The sequence below is a fragment of the Muntiacus reevesi genome, chromosome 18 (assembly GCF_963930625.1).
Source record: "Muntiacus reevesi chromosome 18, mMunRee1.1, whole genome shotgun sequence".
Lineage (NCBI taxonomy): Eukaryota > Metazoa > Chordata > Mammalia > Artiodactyla > Cervidae > Muntiacus > Muntiacus reevesi.
In genome coordinates this window covers 22,007,407-22,029,878 of record NC_089266.1, presented here as the reverse complement: position 1 = coordinate 22,029,878, position 22,472 = coordinate 22,007,407, and the positions used below count along the sequence as shown (strand labels likewise).

General features: G+C 45.7%; 1 protein-coding gene across 2 annotated transcripts; it reads left to right on the top strand.

Moving 5' to 3' along the window:
* The first annotated feature begins 9,906 nt into the window (after nucleotides 1-9,906).
* MSL1 (MSL complex subunit 1) lies at nucleotides 9,907-22,049 on the top strand. Of its 2 annotated transcripts, XM_065910652.1 has the most exons (9): nucleotides 9,907-10,999; nucleotides 13,499-13,722; nucleotides 14,770-15,152; nucleotides 17,065-17,112; nucleotides 17,565-17,629; nucleotides 18,278-18,345; nucleotides 18,748-18,872; nucleotides 19,039-19,111; nucleotides 19,505-22,049. In XM_065910652.1, the coding sequence occupies exons 1-9, from the start codon at nucleotides 10,232-10,234 to the stop codon at nucleotides 19,593-19,595; spliced, it is 1,845 nt and encodes a 614-aa protein (XP_065766724.1). In that variant the 5' UTR covers nucleotides 9,907-10,231; the 3' UTR covers nucleotides 19,596-22,049. The 2 variants fall into 2 exon arrangements, with proteins under 2 accessions (XP_065766724.1, XP_065766725.1); XM_065910653.1 differs by lacking the exon at nucleotides 17,065-17,112.
* The last annotated feature ends 423 nt before the right edge of the window (nucleotides 22,050-22,472 follow it).

The window sequence follows — 22,472 nt, the reverse complement described above, 5'->3', positions numbered from 1 at the left end:
TCTCACTTTGTCATTTGTGGACAATATCAGAAGACTCTCCTACCCCCCCCCCACCCCCCCCAATGCAAAAACATTTCTGAGCAGTGACCCATAGGATAGAAGCCAGAGGTCTCTGACAGGCTTGGTCTCTGTATTCATTAGATGTGGGAGTTGTTTTTGCCCGTTACCCATTTTCACTGAACCCATTTCAGTCAGCTGGAAAGATCTTGGCCCTGAGGTAGACCAACAAGTTCAGATTTCAGCTGATTTATTTCAGGAACATGGAGGCTTGGTAGAAGTAGTCAGATATGCAGAAATTCACTCCCAAGCTTTACTATTAAGAGACTACTTCCTTAGACCCAGGACCCTGGCAGCTGAACCTCTGCTTCCAGCTATACGCCTTCTGGAACAGGCAAGGCAGGTTCTAAAATAGTTTCCCCCCACCCCCACCTCTCACTGTGAACCAGTGTTTAGGATGCCCACCACCTCCAGATTGTGGATGTTTTGCTCTGGCAAGGAAATCCTATTATGGGGATAGGAAATTAGGTGATGGTGACAGAGAATGATAGATGAACCTTTTGCTTAGCAGAGAGAGAGAGAGAGAGAAAGAGAGAGAGAGCGCGAGCAGGCTATACAGGATTGGGTGGCTCTCCTGTCCAAAGGGCTTCCCCTTGGCCAAGCCCCACCCCAAAGCCCAGGAAGTCCAGAGCTTGGCACCCAGCCAGGGTGAGAGCATTCCTCAGGACTCTGACAGGCTGTGGGGGATGGTGGTAGTGCTCCTACCGCGAGGATGGGGGAGGGGAAGGAAACGCGCAGGGGAGGAAATGACTTCGGAGGGTAAGAGGTGGGGAACTATTATAATTCTTGGTCCCACGAGTCCCTTTTAGAAAGAAAGGCTGAAGTTGAATGTCTTCCCAGCAGCCATGCGAAGGGTCTGCAGCTTCAGAGCAAATGACCCCTAAGTCACCTCTCTGCTCAGGGTCACCACTGACGTCCCCAGCAGTCCTCTGGAGGTTCTGTCTCCCCGTCCCTAACTCTGGGGCTGTGGTTGAGCTCGGGAGACCCCGAGTGGCGAAAATCTGGAACTGCAGCTGGGCTCGGGGAGGAGTCCATCGGGTCTCCCTCAGCCTCTCCACCAGGGCCCCTCCCTTTTCCTGCACTAGGCCCAGAACTCTGGAAATAGCACCTGGAAACGCGAGCGCTGACAGATGCTGAGTTATAGGAGAGCAAGTGTGCTTTACGTTCTAGCTCGATTGCCTTGGAGCTGTTTCCCTTGAAAATAAGTGCCTCGGGACTCCTCCCATTCCCTTCCACACATCTCTCTTTAGTATGCCCCTGGGCAGTGTACCTCTTGGCTACAATGGAAGTACCCCTGTTTGTGTCCCACGAGCCTTTTAGCCTTTGGGTTATCTACTATTCATGACCTCTATGACTTTGGAGGGACAAATGGCACCCGACTATTCTGATTTTAAATTTACCCTTCCTTTTCTGAGCACTGCTTAATGTACAACCCTTTCTCCTAATCAGCCTTCAGTCACATACCTTCCGTCACCCCAATTCCTACCCAAACCCTCAGTCTCACATCTCACCTGGGGAAAAGGAATGGAGAGGAAAATGGACAAAGTCTTGATGAGAATTTTTCCCAAGGAAAACGGTTCCCTCTGTTTAGATTCACTTGAAAAATTGATGCTTTTGAACTGTGGTATTGGAGAAGACTCTTGAGAGTCTCTCGGACTGCAAGGAGATCAAACCAGTCAATCCTACAGGAAATCAGTCCTGAATATTCATTGGAGGGACTGATGCTGAAGCTGAAGCTCCAGTACTTTGGCCACCTGATGCGAAGAACTAACTCATTGGAAAAGACCCTGATGCTGGGAAAGACTGAAGGCAGGAGGAGAAGGGAACGACACAGGATAAGATGGTTGGATGGCATCACCGACTTGGTGGACATGAGCAAGCTCCGGGAGTTGGTGATGGACAGGGAAGCCTGGCGTGCTGCAGTCCAAGGAGTTGCAAAGAGTCGGACATGCCTGAGCGAGTGAACTGACTAGCTTTTCCTGGTTAGTCCCCTTGCTCTGCATCAAATCTTCCCACTGGACTGATTTTTGCTGTCCTGCCCTCCCCTTTCCTCCAACACGGTCTTCCAGAGCTCTTCCCATCCCGGGCAAATGTTCTCAACGCCGGGAGAGGAGTCTCCATTCTGGAAATAATTTGCAGCTTGAGGAAACAACCCATAGAGGAAGAACTGTTTCCAGTGTTGTTGGGGAAAGGGAGGTGATGGAGGAGGCAACAAACAGAACGCTCACTCTAGGAGAGGTCGCGTTCCCATTATCCAGCACATAATTAAAGAACTCAGCTGGTATTCGGGGATCTCCGAGAGCTCTGCCAACATCTTGAAGAACTCTAGGGGAAATGAAGTACAGGTAATCAAGTTTACAGCTAGGGATTAAAACTCTACCCAACTCCTCCTCCAAAACAATTTCCTTTCATGATATCCCTCCTCTTGAATTTGCCTCATCTTTTATTTGTATGATCCTTAAAGCTATCAGCCAGGAAGTTACGTGGGTTTGAAATAATCTTAAGCAGAGGCAGCAGTGGCCCCCTTCTGCGCTCCAGCCCTCAATCAGCTTTCCTCTTCTCCCCATGCTGCTGCTCCACATTCACCCTGAAGGGGGCACTTTTGTTCAGTCGTTAGTTGGTGCCAGCGAAAAAGAAGCCGAAGAAGGAAATGTAACAATTGGTCACGTGTTGGGGGTGGGGTCCTCGCAGAGGTTTCTGGGAAGGGAAGGGAGGTCCACGTGGAGTGGGCGGGGCTCGCTGAAAGTTTTGGCGGGGCTGGTGGAGAGAGAGAAATACTCGAAATACCCGAATTTGAGTTGTGATTTTATTTGGAAAGAAAAAAAAAAAAGGGCAGCAGAGATGGTGGAGGGTGTGTCCTGCGGAGAGGCCCCCGCGGAGGGGAGAAGGGGAGCGGCACGCAGGCATCCTGCTCGCGGAAGCCTGGAGCGCAGGGCAGGGTTTTTGCCAGAAAGAGCTCTGGGCCGGTGCCGAGCTTCAGAGCCGGAAACTTCTGTGGCTCCATGCTGGTTCCCCATCCCCCAATCCTCCAGAAGGGAAAGGTAGCCTCTCCACCCGTGGTCTTATTTCGGTGCCCTGTGGAGCTGAGCTATTGCCAGCTGCGCAGCCCCAGTCTTTATTTACCTTTCCGAGAGCCTCAGGAAGCTGCAGAGATGAATCCTCTCTTTCTGGGAAGAAGCCAAAGCAAATCTCTTTTTACTACTTAGTTCTATCCCACTGTTAGTAGGGACACGCAACTTCATGCAGTGTTAAAGGTGATCTATTTCAGTTTTCTTTTTGGTCTGGGGAAACCAGGACCCAGACTGGTAAAAGGGCTTGCTACATGGTCTTTCCACACTATAGGCTTTCCATTCAAAGAATGTAGGTCATGGAAATGGGAGTCTGTCATTCCAAAAGTCTTAAGAGGAATGGTGGAAGTGTTGGCTTTATCTCCATCCATACACTTAGCCAGAGGGCAAATGGAAATGGTCACTATCCCATTAGGGATGAAATAGGCAGAGAACTGTTTAGGGACTTGATTTTACGAGTCCTTTTGTTTTCCTAAGGCTCCCTCTCAAGTCAGCAGGTCCACTTTCTCCCTCTTGGTCTTTACTCTTCGGTATCTTATGTCCTTATGTGTCCTAGTTTAGGGATTATCACAGTTTAAAACCTAATGATAGGGCTTCCCTGGTGGTTCAGTGATAAAGAATCCGCATGCCAATGCAGAAGACATAGGATCCATTCCTGATCTGGGAAGATCCCACGTGCCTCAGAACAACTAAGTTGATGGGCCACATTTGTTGAGCCTTGCCACAATCGGAGTCACAACTAGTGAAGCCCAGGAGCCCTAGAGCCTGTGCGCAGTAACAAGAGAAGCTTGCATAATGAGAAACCCCTGCACTTCGACTAGAGTAGCCCCCGCTTCTCCAACTAAAGACCCAGTACAGCCAAAATAAATAAATACGATTAGTTAAAAACAAAAAACTAATGGTTTCGAAGCAAAAATTATCTTCCTTTTTAGAGAGTTTCTCTTCCAAAGTTTCAGTTTTCTGGTAGTTTATTCACCTCATCCTATGAATTGAGATCAACTTCAGACATCAAATTCAAAATTCCAGCCTTTGGGGGGAGAAGAGCATGTTTACTTAGTCTTAAAGCAGTGAAATCCTAGATTTTGGATTTCAGTGCTGTAAAGTTTTCAGGAAAAAAAAATGTAGGGAACTGATGTGGGATTGCCAGCTTTTTATTTTGCCAAATAAGGACATTAAAAAACTACCACTACCAATAGCTGTTTACTATCACCATCATTTTACAGAGGTACATTTCAATATTTGCAAAATACGAAGTATGTGATCTCTGAGTAAGTGACAGTATTAAGCCACCCTGCCTTAAATTTTGGTTTCGCTAGTGGCTCAGACAGTAAAGAATCAGCCTGCAATGTGGGAGACCTGGGTTTGATCCCTGGGTTGGGAAGATCCCCTGGAGGAGGGTATGGCAACCCATCCAGTATTTTTTCCTGGAGAATCCTCATGGAGAGAGGAGCCTGGCATTAAATTTACATGGGTGCATTTGTTATTTGTAGACGTATTTATTTATCTTTGCTTGCACTGGGTCTTCACTGCTGTGTACAGGCTTTCTCTAGTTGTGACGACTGGAGGCTACTCTTTCTTGAGACACTCGGGCTTGTTAGTGTAGTGGCTTCTCTTGTGGTGCACACCCTCAGTTGCTTTGAGGCATGTGGAATTTTCCTGGACCAGGGATTGAACCTGAGTCTCCTGCATTGGCAGGTGGTTTCTCATCCACTGTACCACCAGGGAAGTCCTATTTGTAGACTTTTAAATAATGGCCATTCTGACTGGTTTGAGGTGGTACTCCATTATAATTTGATTTGCATTTCTCTAATAATTCAGCTAAGTATTTTTGAATATTGAAAATCTAAAGTAGTATTTCACATAACATGAAAATGTATGAAATTCGAACTTCAGTGTCCATAAATAAAATTTTGTAACATGGTAGGAATGTGATCACTGCTTGCAGTATTCACACCAGAGCCTTTGCTTTCAAACAGTGAATCTGTAATCTGTCATTCCCTCTAAATTCCCATACCACTGGTACCTTAACCACTCACCATCAGCCACCACTTGTTCATTTACACTGTCTTTTGTGCTGCGACAGCAGAGTTGAATAGTGCAACAAACTCCACAGCTGTCAAAGCCTAAAATATTTACTATCTGACTCTCGAATAATAGGTCCTGATATAGACACCAATGTAGTGTTTTTCAGACTTAAGGGGCATCAGAATCATTTGGTGGACTTGTTAAAACACATACTGTTTAATCTCATCCAGAGTTTCTGATTCACTAGGTCTACAGTGGGATCCAAGATTTTGCATTTCGAACAAGTTCCCAGGTGATGCCAGTCCAGGAGATTTGGTCTTGTTGTTCAGTCACTCAGTTGTGTCAGACTCTTTGCAACCCCATGGATTGCAGCAGGCCAGGCTTCCCTGTCCTTCACTATCTCTCTGTTTGCTCGAACTCACATCCATTGAGTCAATGATGCCATCCAACCATCTCATCCTCTGTCACCCCCTTCTCCTCCTGCCCCCCATCTTTCCCAGCATCAGGGTCGTTTCCAATTAGTCAGTTCTTCGAATCAGGTGGCCAGTGTATTGGAGCTTCAGCATCAGTCCTTCCAGTGAATAGTCAAGGTTGATTTCCTTTAGGATTGACTGGTTTGATCCTCTTGCTGTCGAAGGAACTCTCAAGAGTCTTCTCCAGCACCACAGTTCAAAAGCATCAATTGTTTGGTGCTCAGCCTTCTTTACGGCTCACCTCTCACATCTGTACATGACTACTGGGAAAAGCATAGCTTTGACTAATAACGGGACTTTGTTGGAGAATCCCATGGACAGAGGAGCCTAGTGAGCTGCAGTCCATTGGTCACAAAGAGTTGGACATGACTGAGCGACTAACATTTGGTCTAGTGAGGAAGAAAACAGGGAATTTGTTCATGGAACAAATCCTGGCCTTAGAAATCGACCACAAAGTCCTCCTCCTCCCTCACGCGCTCCTCATGGTTTCTGTTGATTACAAAGAAAGTGAAAGTTTAGTCACTCAGTCATGTCTGACTCTTTGTGACCCCATGGACTGTAGCCCACCAGGCTCCTCCATCCACGGGATTTTCCAGGCAAGAGTACTGGAGTGGGTTGCCATTTCCTTCTCCAATTGATTACAAAGTTCTGTAAATTAATAACGTGAAAACTAGATTCTCAAGCCTTAGATTAACAATTTATCATCTCTCACTTGAACTAATAGCCTGAAAGTTGGTCTCTTGCCTTCAGTACAAACATATATTAGCTTTCAAAAACACAAATCTGATTATTGCACACTTTGCTGGACGTCTTTCAGTGTTTCACTTTGGCTGATAAATCAGTTGTCTCAAGTCCCTCAAAGAGATTGTTTCCAAAATCCTGCTCAGAATCCCAAAATCCTCGAATGCTCAAGTCTCTTATTTAAAATGGTGTATATTTGCATATAGCCTATGCATATCCTCTAAGTCATCTCTAGTTACTTACAATACCTAACACAATGCAAATACTATGTAAATCATTGTTGGGCTTGTAGCAAATTCAATTTTGCTTCTTGGAACTTTCTGGAATTTTTGTTCCTGAATATTTTCAATTTGCAGTTGGTTGAACCCGCAGATGTGGAACCTGTGCATGTGGAGGGTCGACTGTATCCATTTCTTAACTGGGCCTTCAGACCTGAATAATCTGGTCTCAATACACCTCGCCTGTTTTATCCCCTGTACTCCCCACTATCCAAGCTAAAGTCCAGGCGACTTCTCCACTTACTCCAATACGTCCTTTTATCCCAGGTATCTGCAATGTTCTCAACTCTGTCTGAAATGTCCTCCTATGGCCTCAACCTTTAAGACCCACTTCAGTTGTCACTTCCTCAGTGCCCTCCAGATAGTATGTTCTATCTTCTCTGTGCTTCTAGACAACTTTTTTCTTCCCTAGGTTTCACTATTTATACCCTATTAATAAGGCTGTCACTCTCAACCAAGCTAAAGGTCAAGGGTAGATGCTTTCTCTTAATGTATCTAAACACCTCATTTACTCCCTCAGTGAATATTTATTAACTGCCTACTTTAGGCCAGATATAGTTCTACGGGCTAAGGAGACAACAGAGAAAGAAAACATAAAGCTCACATTCTAGTGGAAGAGGACAATAAACATAATAAACTACATGTTAGATAGTAATAAGTAATATGAAAAAACTAAAGCAGGAAAGGCCCAGGAAGGAATTTAGAAGAGGTTGTGGGCTTACATAAGATAGCCAGAAAAGAAGCCTTGATGAAAAGATATTTAGTAAAGAACTGAAGCAATGAATAGGAAGGTATGTGAATATCTGAAGAAACAGTGACACAGGTGGAGAGAATAGCAAGTGAAAGGACCTGAGCAGACCCATGCTGTGTGTGTTTGAAGGACAGCAAAGAGGTGAGTGTGGCAGGAGGGGACTGAATAAGGGGGAGAGTAGTAGGAGTCAAAGTCATCTGTACTGGGGGCCAGATTCTAAAAACCAAAAGGACAATTTTGGTTTTACTCCAAGTAAGATGGGAAGTCATGAGAAAAAACAGGTTCTCATATCGGGTTCACTGTGGCTGCTGTGTTGAGAACAGACCTCAGTGGGGGAAGGCAAAAGTTGAAACTGAGGGGCTAATTACAAGGTTACTGCAATAAAAAAAAAAGGTGAGATACGATTATGGCTCAGATTATGGCTCAAGGTGGAAGTTGTGGAAATGTTGCAAAGGTGTATGTTTCTGGATATACATATTGAAGGGCAATGGCATTGAAGACTGACTGGATATGAAGTGAGAGAGAGAGGAAGGCTATAGAAGAAGCAGGATTTAGGTGAGGCAAATTCAGGAGTGTGATTTTAGACACAAGTTTGAAATGCCTATTAGACGTCCAAATGGATATGTTTCCTAGGCATCTGAATATATGATTTTGGAGTGAGGGAACGAGCCTAGGAAGAAGATCTAAATTTAGGAGTTGCCAGTATAGAGACTCGGGTTTGATCCCTGGGTCGGGAAGATCCCCTGAAGTAGGAAATGGCAACCCACTCCAGTATTCTTGCCTTAAAAATGGACAGAGGAGCCTAGCAGGCTATAGTTCTTGAGGTCGCAGAGTCGGACATGACTGAGCACATAAGCAGTGTAGAGATGGTATTGAAGGTCTTGACACTGAAAAAGATCACCATATTCTCTATGCCTCCTGCCACACATGGCCCCCACTTCACTGGTATCCCTAACTCCAAATACTCCCTTTGCAGATCTGAGGCCATATAGTCTGGTAGAAGAGGGCTGTGGCTTCCTTGGCTTCTTAGCACATTCCCATCCATTTGTTTAAAGTTTGCAGTGCTTCATGCTCTGAGCTCACAGGGCAGAGACACAGTTTCAATTAGAGGTTTTCACATGAGGCCAAATGTTAGTCATCTCCACATAGACTGGAAAAAAAAAAAAAACTCACCTTAACAGAAAAGAAAAATCAATAAAAACTATTTAAAAGTTTTTTCCAGGAGAAATTCTGTGAGGACTTGTTGGCTAAAGCTGCCTGAAAGTTCAGACAGACAGGCACAAAATGAACACAGGGAGGACAAAGTACTCAGCATAGGTTAATACCCTAAAGTATTTCTATTCTCCGTAAAGGTAAAGGTCCCTTCTGAGACTTGTTTTGCCTCAGTCCTTCATGAACGCCCCCAGAAGACGCTAGAAGTGACTTAAGAAGTCTGGGGAGATGGCCGTTGGGAAAGAACTGTTGGTAGTTGGCAATACTTCATTCCAGGGAGGTGGTGGCAACAACTCCCTAGGCAGCAGACATCATGGATTTTACTCCCTCGGGGTACCAGAGATCCCCTCCGTTTCTGGTCTGGGTCCCTTAGAGACAAAGAACTTCATTTTCTCCCAAACCAGTGTGGGGTTGCTGGGGAGCGCAGGGGTGGAGGGGTTAGAATTCTATGTCCAGGAAACACCCACAGGCTCAAACAGGAGCCTGCATCCTAACTCTGGTCCAGGCGGCGCGCAGGGCCGTGGGGCCCCTCCGGTGAGAGCCAGGCCTGTTGCCAACGTGCCCGGGAAAGGGTTCGCCCAGCGCAGGGGGGGGTACATGGAGCGCTGGATACACTTCCACGGAGGGCGTATCTGCCTCCCGAAGCCCCCTTCCTTCCTCTCAACTCCATTCTCTCGCGCTTCTCTCTCCGGGAGCCTCAGCATTCGCCTGCAGCCCGTCGCCGCCCTCGCCCTTTCTTCCCTCCTCCGGACCCTCCCCCGGCTCGCCCCTCCTCCGGCAGCCCACCTTCACCCCGCCGCTCCGCGGGTTCCTCGGTCCTCGCCCCTTATCCCCGGCCTCCCCTCGCCGGCCCCCCGCGCCGGGGGCCCCCGCGGCCCCCAGCCCGCCCTCCTTCAGGCGACAGCGGCCCCTTTCACAATAGCGCGGCCCGCCTCCCTCCTCTCGGCTCCCGGTTCACTCCCGCCTGCTTCTCTCCCGGCGCATGCGCCCTCCGGTCGGCGGCGGCGGCTGCGGCTGTGGCGGCTCCGAGCGGCTCGGTTTTTTTAAAGGGAAACGCTGAGGCGTCTGGGGTGACTGTGGGGGAGGGGGACCCCGAGTCCGGAGACCCCCGGGTGAGGCGACAGACTCTCTCCCGTAGTAGGAGGGCTTTGGGCGGACCCATCCCTCCCACCCCCTCCTGAGGAGGAGGGGGGGGGAAATGGAGGCTCGGGGCGGCTGAGGCGAGCTCCGGGGCGGGGGGCCGGGGCGGGGAAGGGGGGGTGTGGGGTGGGGAGACGAGGCGGGCCCGGCCGGGCCAGGGGGGGCCGAAGCGAGCTCCGGGGATGAGCTCGGGGGCGGCTGGGTGCGAGCTTCTGCCTCTGAGGCGAAGGCGGCGGCGGCGGCAGCAGAGGCGGCGGCGAGGCCCCCATGGGCCGGCGGCGGGCCTCAGCCGCGGCCTCCACTTCTCCGCACGCCGGCGGGATGGCGCCCGGGCCCCGGAGGAGCCGCGCTAGCCGAGGCCTGCTGCCGCGCTGCTGAGGCGAGCCCGCCAAACTCCCCTCCCCCTCCTCCGTCCTCGACCCCCCGCACCTCACCCCTTCCCCACCCCCTCCTTCGTCTTGGTCCCCGACGCTGCTCCGGACCACTATGACCATGAGATCCGCAGTGTTCAAGGCGGCCGCGGCCCCTGCCGGCGGCAACCCTGAGCAGCGACTGGACTACGAGCGGGCTGCGGCGCTGGGCGGGCCCGAGGACGAACCTGGGGCGGCCGAAGCCCACTTCCTCCCCCGGCACCGTAAGCTCAAGGAGCCGGGGCCCCCACTGGCCTCCTCCCAGGGCGGGAGCCCCGCGCCCTCACCGGCCGGCTGCGGCGGCAAGGGCCGGGGCTTGTTACTCCCGGCCGGGGCGGCCCCCGGGCAGCAGGAAGAGAGCTGGGGCGGCTCGGTGCCCTTGCCCTGTCCACCCCCGGCTACCAAACAAGCTGGCATTGGGGGGGAGCCAGCGGCAGCGGGAGCCGGCTGCAGTCCCCGACCCAAGTATCAGGCGGTGCTGCCCATTCAGACGGGCTCTCTCGTGGCGGCGGCCAAAGAGCCTACGCCCTGGGCTGGGGACAAGGGTGGGGCGGCTCCCCCAGCTGCCACCGCCTCGGACCCGGCGGGACCCCCACCACTACCTCTGCCCGGGCCGCCACCCGTCGCGCCCACCGCCGCCGCCGGGACCCTGGCGGCCAGCGAGGGCCGATGGAAGAGTATGAGGAAGAGCCCTCTCGGGGGTGGCGGCGGCTCTGGAGCTTCCAGTCAGGCCGCCTGCCTCAAACAGATCCTTCTGCTGCAATTGGACCTCATCGAACAGCAGCAGCAGCAGCTGCAGGCCAAGGAAAAGGAGATCGAGGAGCTGAAGTCAGAGAGAGACACGGTACGGGAAGGGTTAATCTGCGTTCGGGACGAGGAGCGAGTTATGCGCATGCTCGGGGGAAGGGGGCTGTAGGAGGTTAAGGTATCCCTGAGTTAGGGGTAAGGAGGTCGGCCACCAGCAAAGGAGTCTTCTCAGTTGCTGGGTCCTTGGGAGCCAGGCTCACAGACACGTTGGGTTAGAGGGAAGGGTTAAAGGGCAACCTCCCAGGGGGAGGGGGAGGGGAGGTTTCAGGTGCCAAAGGGTTAATTTAAAATGACAGCCCCAGACTTGTGGGAAAGACGTTGAGTGGGAAAAGACCTGATTTGTGAGGGGTTGGAAAATGAAAAGGTGGGATGCATATGTGGTTGCTTTATGGAAGGGGTTAAATTAAAGAGCTTTGCGTTAGAAATGCATTCTGGAGAAGAGGGCCATAGCAGCTGTTGCTCTAAGCACTGCTGTAGCATCTTTATCTAGATAGAGTAGTAGGCCTTTTCATTGGCAGAAGGGTTGAGGTGACTCACAGTGGAATCCTGTTTTAGCTTTTAAAAATGATATTAGGAGAATCATCACCTTTGATTTCAGACAGTTTTTTTGTTTTAATAGGAATCTGAGTTATAAAACATGACCTACTGACCAGCTCCCTTGTATAATAAGCAGAGTGTTTAGAAACTGGAAGGCTTTTAAGGCATCAGGGGAAATTAAGCTTATTAGATGTATTAAGTAGACCAAAAATTTTCCCCCTATATTAGAATCTTAAGGTGTAGGGAAGTCATTTATTATTTCTTTGTACTTCTGAGGAGCATGACTATATAGGCTTGTTTTATTTTATTTTATTACCCTTGAAGCAGTAGTTAAGAGCACCTGATGTGTTAAAACATACTCCAGATATCAGGAAAGCTGTGGTGGTGGGATATTATAGTGCTAGCATACCTTACAGCTGCCTAAAAATAAACATGTTTTCTACAATTGTTGTGTTCAGGCTGCAGCAGTCTCTGTCTCTTTCTCCCTCCCTCTCTCTCTCTGGCGTTGTGTGCGCCAAGGGCTGAGCAAGGGAGCAGAGGGCTATTCATTTTGTTTGCTTTCCAAATGAATCTCTTCAGGCAGCAACTGTTTTATTAGAGAATGCATTCTGCAAGGTGGAATGGGAGCTGGGGCCGGTCTCATTAAAATATTTCGTGGTGTTGATTTGTGGAAGTTACTCAATGTGGAGGTGGCACTGCTCAGCTACTGTACTGCAGTCTAGGGGTGTGATGGTACTGTAATTACAACACATCATGTCCTGACTTGGGAGGGGGGAGTCGGGAAGAGGACGACCAGTGAAGGAGAAGAAATCAAGGAAGTGTCATCCACAAACAAATGTGTTTAAGTAATGTTAAGGCTCTGAATCAAAACAGAAGGAGATGAAATGAGAGTGTGGCTGACAGGGGGCTCTCTGCTGATTGTGGTTTCTGCTCAGTTCCTGAGGTAATAGCCCTTTTGCAGATTTTCCTAGGCAGGAAAAGTGGGGTGAGTTAAGGATAGAGTGTCAGTTTGAACTTGGCATTCACTGCCTCTGTTGTGTATTGCAGTCTTAGTGTTGGTTAAGCTTGTTTCTCTTATTCCAGTTGTTATTTGGCCTCTCGTGAAATCTGTGCAGCTAAGTGGATGTAATGAAGTCAACATTAATATCACTGTCTAACCCAAATAAACTTCTTGTTATAGAGTATAAGTAGCACAGTTGGCGTCTTTTCTCAGAACATTTTAATGTGAAATTTTCAATGATAATAGACTTCCATTTTGTGTTTGGTCATGTGGTCCTCCCTTTAATTATTAGAATCAAAAGACTTTTCAATATTTAAATAAATAGGTATAAGTTTTTCTGTTATCTCAAATGCAAAGCAATATGTATATTTGATGATTGATGGGACTTATGGGTACTGGTTCTTTTTATAAGTCTTCCAAATTGAGTGTTCACAGTTTAGGTGGCATCTCCCCACCCCACTGTACCCCCTTTCAAATAACATTGCAATTCCTAGTGGCACTGTGATTGTGTGAGCTTTTAATTCTGTCTCAATGTACTGCCTGGACTTTGCCCTCGTGTGTAGCATTTTTGAGTGGAAGTAGAGATGATGGTGTTTGGAGAACTTCAGGGCCTCCTAAAAGAACATTAAGGTTAATTCTGGAAACTCCCAAACTGACTTGGAGCCACATGTTAGCAGTAGCAGAGACTGTGCCATTTAAAAGGCATGTTGTGGCCTCTCCTAGTGAAGAGGATTTTTTTTTTTTTTTCAGAAGAATGAACTACAAATTCCCCCATGTCCCTCCCCAACTACGTTAGCTCCTAAAATTAACCAGTGCACCTTGTCTTCTCTATTGTGATTAAGAAAATCTATTCAGATTATGTCTGCCTGTTAAAAATAAGTTGAATTGCTGTGGTTCATGGAAAGAGACAGAAGACCAGACTGATTCCAGAATGGGGATAAGTACCTGAGTTTAATTTTTCTGTTTTTTAAGTCTGCATTTTGCCGCTGTCTTTTTTAGCTCCTTGCTCGGATTGAACGTATGGAAAGGCGGATGCAGCTGGTAAAGAAGGATAACGAGAAAGAAAGGCACAAGCTGTTTCAGGGCTATGAAACTGAAGAAAGAGAGGAAACGGAGCTATCGGAGAAAATTAAACTGGAGTGCCAACCGGAGCTTTCTGAGACAACCCAGACTCTGCCTCCCAAGCCTTTCTCCTGTGGGCGGAGTGGAAAGGGACACAAAAGGTGTGCTGATAACTTTGTTACACTGTCTGGACTTGAGGTCACTTGTTTGCAGTGACTGAGAGTAAGGGGTGAGGACTTAGGAATTAGTTTTAATACAACTGTATCTTGAATCACGAGGTCTTCTGTACTGAGAAACTGAAACATCCTTGTGTGGGCTATAAAAGTCTGTTAGAAACATTTTGGTCACAGTAGTAATTACAGAATGCAGTATACATCATAAAGAGAATGGGCAGCGAATGTGACAGCTGAATTTCTTAAAACTATAGCCCTTCACTTCAAGTTAGGAAGTGTTAAATTCCTTCATTGCTTTAGGCACTGGCAGATGTTAAAAATGTAAGCTCTAAAAAAAAAAAAGTAAGCTCTAACTGCCCTTGGACTCGAAAAGATTAGTCTAGCTATAAGGATAGCATAAATTTTGAAAACTCAGAATTAAACTGCAATAAAATATGCAGATGGACAACAGTGATACAGACTATTCAGAGATTAATTATTGTGCATTAAGGATAGTGAAAGTTTAAGGAAGAAATGGATCTTGAAAAAGTATAGAACTTAGGTTGGTAAAAAGGAAAGGAGATGACATTCTGGAAGTGTGCGTTTGTGTGTGTGTAGACTGGTGGGAGAAAGAAAATCAGAAGATAGCAAGAAAAAATGATTGTAATTAACACGGTATAGGAATAGGGGGGTGGGATAAGACTGGCGTCTGGTTGGCAGGAATGAAATAGACCACAGAGTGGAGGCATCTGATGTTAGCGAAAGGATCTTGAATAAAATAGGAACCTTTTTAGATTTAATAGTCAATAGAATAGTAGTAGAGATTCTTAAGCATGGAAACTCACTTGTTCAACAAACGTTTACTAAGGGCTTATTATACATATTGTTAAGCATGAGGCTGTTCCTGCTCATGACAGCCAAGTGAACCCAGATATTTAGATACTTGAATACTGGTCATTTTGGAGCAAGCTAGTTCTCTTGCCTGAAAATGTAATCAAATCAGATTTTATTCAAGGGTCAATAAAATTCTATAATGTTTTCTTCCCTATCTAATAGGAAATCCCCATTTGGAAGTACAGAAAGAAAGATTCCTGTTAAAAAGCTGGCTCCTGAATTTTCAAAAGTCAAAACAAAAACTCCTAAGCACTCTCCTGTTAAAGAGGAACCCTGTGGTTCCTTATCTGAAACTGTTTGTAAACGTGAATTGAGGAGCCAAGAAACTCCAGAAAAGCCCCGGTCTTCAGTGGACACCCCGCCAAGACTCTCAACTCCCCAGAAGGGACCCAGCACCCATCCCAAGGAGAAAGCCTTCTCAAGTGAGATAGAAGATTTGCCGTACCTTTCCACCACAGAAATGTATTTGTGTCGTTGGCACCAGCCTCCCCCATCACCGTTACCATTACGGGAATCCTCTCCAAAGAAGGAGGAGACTGTAGCAAGTAAGGCATAGAGAACACTTGCTCTTATACCCTAGTGGTGGCGGTCAAGCTAACAAGTGTGAAAATGCCTTTGGCATTTTTAAAAAAGTGCAATCAATAAAGCAGAGTTCTGTCAAGAATGAGTAAGTTAACAGCCAGAGACAGACACTGTGCAGGCATTGCAAATAGATGGAATTACAGCAAAATGTGCTCAATGTATTTGCCTGCTTACAACACTGGGAGATGTGTTTGCCAGTAAGTTGCTCATCACAAGAGCACCAGACTCGGGGGTGTAATCTCCGGCAACTTGCATGCCCTCTGAAAGAAGGGTTTTCTGTGCTGTGAAATGCATAGAACTTATACTTTGCCATGCACGACTGTTCCTGCAATTGATACTGTGTGAAACCTGGGAGGGTGGTCTTTGGGTGTTCTCAGGGGCCAATGGTAATTTTTGGGTTGGGGAGCCAGCTTGGGGTGGGGAATTTCACCTGGGCCTCCGCTCTTTAACTATATAAACATTTATCTGTATCTCTGTGTCCCGGTCTGGGGGGCAGGAGGAATCTGCCAAAGACCAACAGTCTTACTATATCTCACTATACTTCACAAAGGTTCTAAATGTGAAGAGTTTACTTGGATTGCAGTAGCCCATTGGTTGTTCATATATTTAAATAAAATGGTCTACAAACTATTTTTCAAACAATAAGGACTATCTTGGGATATCTGAGCTGCTTGGGATGGGTGTGGGGTATGGGACCTTGGTCTTCATTCCCTTTTTGTTCTTCATGGCTTCCGTACAGAGATGCTCCCCTATCTCCTACATCAACCAGTAACTGGAATGTGCCTTCAATCGTGTAATGTTAGTCTATGACAGTCACTGTGGGTGCTCCGGGGTGATGGTGGGGAAGCCTTCTTGGATAGAGTCACGGTCCTGAGTTTCTACTGATGTGTCTTGCCCTCGTAGGGCTGGGTATGGGAATCCATTCCAATAAGACAAGAGCATTCTCCAGGCTTTTGTTTGGCTGTTCTGGTGACAAAATTAAGTGGGGAAGATAGATTACTCTTCTTCATTATCTAAAATTCATTAGGCCTTACATTTGAGTACATAGATAGACCAGGACCCTGATCTAGGTTTGGGTTTTTTGTTGGTTCAGTCAGTTGAACAGGTTCATCCTTAATGGTTAACCTTCTTGCTGCCATGGCAATGCTGTGTGACAAGAGAAACCGTGAAGCAATTTCCCATCCGGGATTGAGAAATGGCTTGGTCCGGAGCTGTTCTGTGTGACTGGCTGTTTTTGAAAACCCTTTCTGCTGTAGTACAGAAAATTCCAAACACCTCTGATATTGTGGGTCTAGCAGTACAGAAAGAGTCTGATTGGGGGGATCCCAGTCCTTTGAGGAGCCTGAGTTGTGAATAAATGTGTGAATCCTTATTCTGGACACCCCTATTTCAAGAGGAAGTCTCAATGGCTTATTCTAAGGAAGCCAAAGTCTTTGTGCATGTTGTTCAGGCTGGACCAGCAAGGTAGTTTGTTTGGAGGGAGGAGGGAGCTGTTTAAGAAGACTACATGTGTAAGTTTTGAGAACACTGATCTTTTATTTGAAAAATAGGGTCAACTTTTACTCACCTGCCATGTTCTGAGTTTAAGGTTTGATATCCTTGGCCATCAACTGTTGCAGGGAAACCACCCTAAATAATGAAGAAAAGAAGTCGTCTCAGTGTAAAAAAAAAAAAAGTGGTGGGCTTATTTTCTTTTCTTTTGTCTGTTGTTCCCTCTTCCCCTCCCCCAGAGAGAAATTCTCAAAAGAGCAACTCAAAAAAAAAAAACAAAATGGCTTCCTAGTGAGAACATCAGTGATGATCCTTTCCTCCATTTTGGGTATGGGCTTTTTTTCTTTTTACACTGAGATGATTCTTCTTTCCTGCATTATTTAGGGTGTCTGATGCCATCAAGTGTTGCAGGAGAAACTTCAGTCTTGGCTGGTGAGTAGAATAGGAATTATATTGACTGGGCCTGGGGTGGGGGCTGGTGGGATGGTGGATGGTTGGGAGTTGCATCCCCCATCAGTTGGATGGGGGAGAGTGAGATTCCTTGGTATGTGATTACACTATAGACTTCAAAATGACTACAAATTTCAGTTGTTTTTCAGGAACTGCAATAGCATCCATTATATGAATTGTCAGGTATTGGTTTAGGGTTTTTTGTGATCCTGTGTTTGGCAGACTGCAATGGCATTTTAGGTTCTTTGAATACCATAGCAAGGACACTGAATATGGCTTCAGGTGAGGCCATAGAATGGATTCCTATCACTTGGTAACTTTGTCTTATCTGGGGAGAGGCTTCTTGTCCTAGTGAATAGTAGGTTGTGTGACCTTGGATTTAAGGGTGGTTCCACCCCTCCTCCCTTTCTTTTTCTTTTTTTTTTTCTTTCCAGTTCCTTCTTGGAGGGACCACTCAGTAGAGCCTCTAAGGGACCCAAATCCTTCAGACCTTTTGGAGGTAGGTACCCAAGACCTGTCAGTAGAAGGGAGTGAGAGAGAGATAGAAATAGGGGTATAACTTGAATATGTCTTAATAACTGTGTGGATGGGTTAAACAGAATTCTGAAGCCAGAAGGTAACTTGAGAGATTATCAAATCCAACTCCTTTGTTGTATAGATGAAAAAACTGAGATTTAAAATGGCTAAGTGATTTATTAAAAGATAAGTAGCTAGTGAATATTCAAAACAGAGCTAGGTTTCATGCTAAGTAGAAAAGTTAGGCATGTACCACTCAGAAACAGAATTACATATTCCAAGCTCAGTTGCCTTTTGAAAATTTGATACTTTCTTTAAACTCATACCCTTGTAAAAGTATAGTGGTAGGGAGGGTTTGTGGCAGTCTGAAAGGTTGTTTCAATTTTATGTGACTTTCACTTTGGAAAGTTATAGAAATGATTTTGAAATATGGAGATTCTACAAGGGTAGGAGTGGGGATAGGAGTATGTGTTTTGTTGATTTTTGTTACCAGGAGTTTCCCATGATACCCATAGAACTCACAGACTCAGGTGGGACCTGAAGGTGAAAGAATTTTTATGCCTGGAAGCTGGAAATGAGTATACATGTCACATGGTGATAAATAGCTTATCAGCTGCTATTCTTTACACAGAACCTGGATGACAGTGTGTTTTCGAAGAGGCATGCAAAACTGGAGCTGGATGAGAAGAGAAGGAAAAGGTGAGGCTAGAGATGTTCACTCTGGGAACGGTTGAGCCTATAGGACTGTGACGTCTCTCATCCATGCTGAGGGGAGCCCAGTAGCTCTTAATACTTTTAAATTACTGACTTTCCTAATTGAGTATCACAGTTTTGAAGCGGTTATTGTTATAGTTAAAGATGTTTGGCCTCTTTTTCTTGTGGGAAACACTAACACATGATCCAGACTGCTAGACCTAAACAGCTCTTCCTTAATCAAACAGACAGTTCTCTTTACCCCCTACTTCCCCGCCCCCCATCCCCTCATCTAGAAGTCTCAGCCAGGATCTCCCTAGCATCTGGATTATACGAGTTGCCTTTATAGAGCAGGTTTTCAGTAATATTGGGTTTGTTTGTTTTCTTTGTCTGGTTTGTTTTTCCCAGATGGGATATTCAGAGGATCAGGGAACAAAGAATTTTACAGCGACTGCAGCTCAGAATGTATAAAAAGAAAGGAATTCAGGAATCTGAGCCCGAGGTTACCTCATTTTTCCCTGAGCCAGATGATGGTAAGTCTTGTTTATCTAAGAGAGTAAGTGTCTCAGAGAAGAAAAAGGGTACAAGGCTTCAGGATACAACTTGCTCTGAATGAATGTGGTATTTTGGAAGAGGTATAGTTGCTAGATATTTTCCATCTATGTCACTAACAAGGTCCCATCTGGCTTTCTTCCATAGTTGAAAGTTTGATGATTACCCCCTTCTTGCCTGTTGTAGCATTCGGACGACCATTACCAAAACTAACTCCACAGTAAGTATAAAGTTTTTTCCCTCTTCTCAGGTGGTGTGCACTTCACTTCCCTTTCAGACTTCATGAAAGCTTCAATATAAGGTGGAATAGTTGGCTTAGGGATGGCCATGGCTCTTTGACAGAAATGAGGCTACCTGGGCCACTAGCTTTTACAATGATAAGATTCCCAAGCCAGGAATTAGGAGGACTGCTTTTTGATTTAGAAATAGATTTTCAGTCTCTTTCAGTCACCGTTGCTCTGACTTTGAGGCAAGAAAGACACTCCAAACTTGGGACTTGGGAGTCAGGGCTATGAGTAGTGAAGGGTATACTGTCTCTCTTTGACTTAGTCTCATGTCCATCCTGAATTTCTTCTAGTCTTGCAGGTTGATTTCCTTGTTCTTTTTTTGCCAGGAATTTTGAGCTGCCCTGGTTGGATGAGCGTAGCCGATGCAGGTTGGAGATCCAGAAGAAGCAAACACCTCATCGGACGTGTAGGAAATAGCTATGCTGGCAAGAACCTTCTGTCTTCAGATAGTTGTAGCATGCCATTCCCAGAGAGTGGCAGAGACCTGTATGTGTGACCTATGTCCTTATGTATGTTACCATTCGCTGAAAATGCCCTTCCATACTCCCCTGATCTTGGTTTTGTTTTCATCACTCTGATTTCACAAAAACTCCTTCATTGGGCTAATTGTGAATTGTGGAGGGTGATTGGGATTTCTTTTCCCTTTTTGGGGAAATGAGTTCTCAACTTAAATCTATAGGATGGCAGACTTGGGAAGCTTCAGGGGTCTGCTTCTTTACATTTGCCTATGTAAAAGGGGTAAAAGGGCTCTCTTCATTAGACTTGCGGAAGATGAAGCAACCCCTGCCTTTAGAGTTGTGCCTGCATGGCACTCTTCTCGCCCCGTATACCCTTCCTTATAGTATGAGTATAGTGGTTTTTACCCTAAAAACAAAACAAAATTTCACCAGGAGCTTAAGGACCAGATGAGGAATAACAAGTGACGTGATGAAGCAAGTCATCTTCACAGGGTAGAAAAGATAATGGAGAGTTGGTTGATAAATATCTAAAAACACAGTTGTTTTCTTAAAACTGTTCTGTGATACAGCCATGTGGGAAGGGATGTTTGGCTGTGATTATTTTCTTAAGTTAATGGGCAACTGAATTTTTTTCCCCACCCCTCAAGAATATAATCTTCTGAAGAGAGACTGAAGATGGTTAGTTTGGGGCCAGTTAATGGCTCTAAACAAAAGCAGTTGGTGTTTGGGAATGGCATGCCAGATCCTGTACAGATGTCTTTGTGTCACATCGCCTCTTGAGTATTCCTTAGTTGGGTTTTATCCTTTTAGCTGAGCTCTTGGTGGTGGGTTAGAGATTTAGGGAGGGTGGGGATGTATGTGGAAATATGGGCTTCCTCTGGCTGGCAAATGTCTACATCTTGAAACAAACAGATGTACCTAATGAGCTTCTCCAGTTCATTTTGTAAAAATAGATTTGTATGTGTACCATCTTGGTTCCCCCCTCCCAACCCTCACCTCCCCCATTTTGTTAAAAAATTTCAGGACAGCACTCCAGGCCACTTTGGTCTCAGTGTAAGATCCCTGTAACTATCTGGAAGGAAAATAGAGCCAAGACCTCTGGTCTTAAATATATAGGAATTGCCTTTCTTTAGTCTTCAGGACTATTGTATGAAAACAAGTAGGGGTCTAATCTCCTAGAAGGTAGGGGCTTTTATCCTTGAAGAGAATATGTCCCCAGATTATTAGCACTTTTAGAGGAGAAGCCAAGGTATGTAGGGTGTGTGGCCGGCCCATCAGTGGAGCATGAGAGAATGGGATACCATTGTGGGAAGGGAAGAAAAAAGTTCCTCAGGGGCCTCCCACTGCTAAAGCTTTTCGTGAGATGTTGGTCTGTGCTCCCTGAGTTTGACTTTTAAAGGAATTACTCGGGCAGCACATGTAGTATTCTTGGATGATCTTGCTGCTCTTATTTCTCCTTTGTGTGTGTGTGTGGCTATGGGTTTTCATTTGTAACTCCATCTGCTTAGGAGAGTGGGCTCTCCACAAGGGAACCTGCTGTGAACTTCTTTGCAGCAAGAATGTAGAGAGAAATAGGACTTACTCCACTAGGGGCTCTCATCTCACACCTTAAGGACAGGAAGGAGATTTCTAGAAAAACTAGGCCAGATTTTCTTTGTTCTCCATCATTTTAATATGGCAAACTGTTTGGCTTTCCTACTCTGACCTATGTTATGTTCCTTTAAAATGTGCCCAAGAAGAAAAAAGATCAGTCAGTGTCTCTTTATTTTATTCCTTGATTCCTCTCAGTTTCTTAATTTTCAGCATTTGTTGGCTTCCTTTGGATATGGGTTAGCAGATTTCACCTTTGTTTGTTCCTACCCAAGGGACTTCCCAGATTCCGAACTCAAGTTAGACTAAGAGGAATCCATGAGGTGCTATTTGGCCAGACTTATGTGGATTCTATTTCCTTGGTTTTCCCTCCACCTAGTATCTTTTTATTTTATTGCCGCCTCTTCTAGATTACTTCTCCTTTGATTTGGATATGTTGAAGTTTTGTTGAGTAGGAGGTTGGAGAGTAGATGAGCAAAGTTCCAAGAGCAAAAAGACAGTGTGTCAGAGTGTGGGGGGAAATTAGTCTTATTTTTTCCCTACATGGGATACAACACTGTGAAATTCAATCTTCAAGTGAAGGCCCTGCCGTTCTCCTAAAACATAGTTCTTCGTTTCTTTCTTTAACAAAGTTTAAGCTAGTGTTAATAAATTAAAAAGAGAAATTGCTTGTCTGTCCACTTCAGCTTTGTTTTATGCCCATTTCATATTGTTGTCTGTGTTGTAATTCATACTTTTGATACCATTTCTGATGTGTAAAATTGGTTGTCTTGTAAATATCTTATAAAGAGTTCAATTGTAAATAAACTATTGTGGCTGTTAATTTTTGAACTTCTGCTTCAATTTATTACATTTATTGGGAAGCATTAAACAGTTTTGCTTGGATATTTTAAAGGACTAGAAAAAGAAATCCACTTTCACAAAATAGAAAAACACCATTTTCCCTTTTTTTTTTTTTTCCATTTTCCCTTTTATATGAGATACTAACTTCCATTTGTGTATGAACACAATGTATGTTCCATCTCTATTTGTCCTGGGTTCTTCCTTACAGATAACGGGCAATTAAAAAAAAAGAAGAGATGATAGGATGCCTGCTGCCTGGTGTCTAAATTAATAAAACCTCAGTTGGAAGGACCTTATAGGTCATGTAGTCTGACCCAAGTACATGATTTCCCTCTGACAACATTCCAGACAAATGAAATCCAGCTTCTCCGACACTTTCGTTTTCTCCTGTCCAGTTTTTCCT

What these genes read in the sequence shown, in the direction of transcription:
- MSL1 (XM_065910652.1), top strand. Translation starts at nt 10,232, where the DNA reads ATGACCATGAGATCCGCAGTGTTCAAGGCGGCCGCGGCCCCTGCCGGC. An exon ending in AGTGGAAAGGGACACAAAAG is followed by an intron (nt 13,723 to 14,769) that starts GTGTGCTGATAA and finishes CCTATCTAATAG; the next exon opens with GAAATCCCCATTTGGAAGTA. An exon ending in AGAAACTTCAGTCTTGGCTG is followed by an intron (nt 17,113 to 17,564) that starts GTGAGTAGAATA and finishes TTTTCTTTCCAG; the next exon opens with TTCCTTCTTGGAGGGACCAC.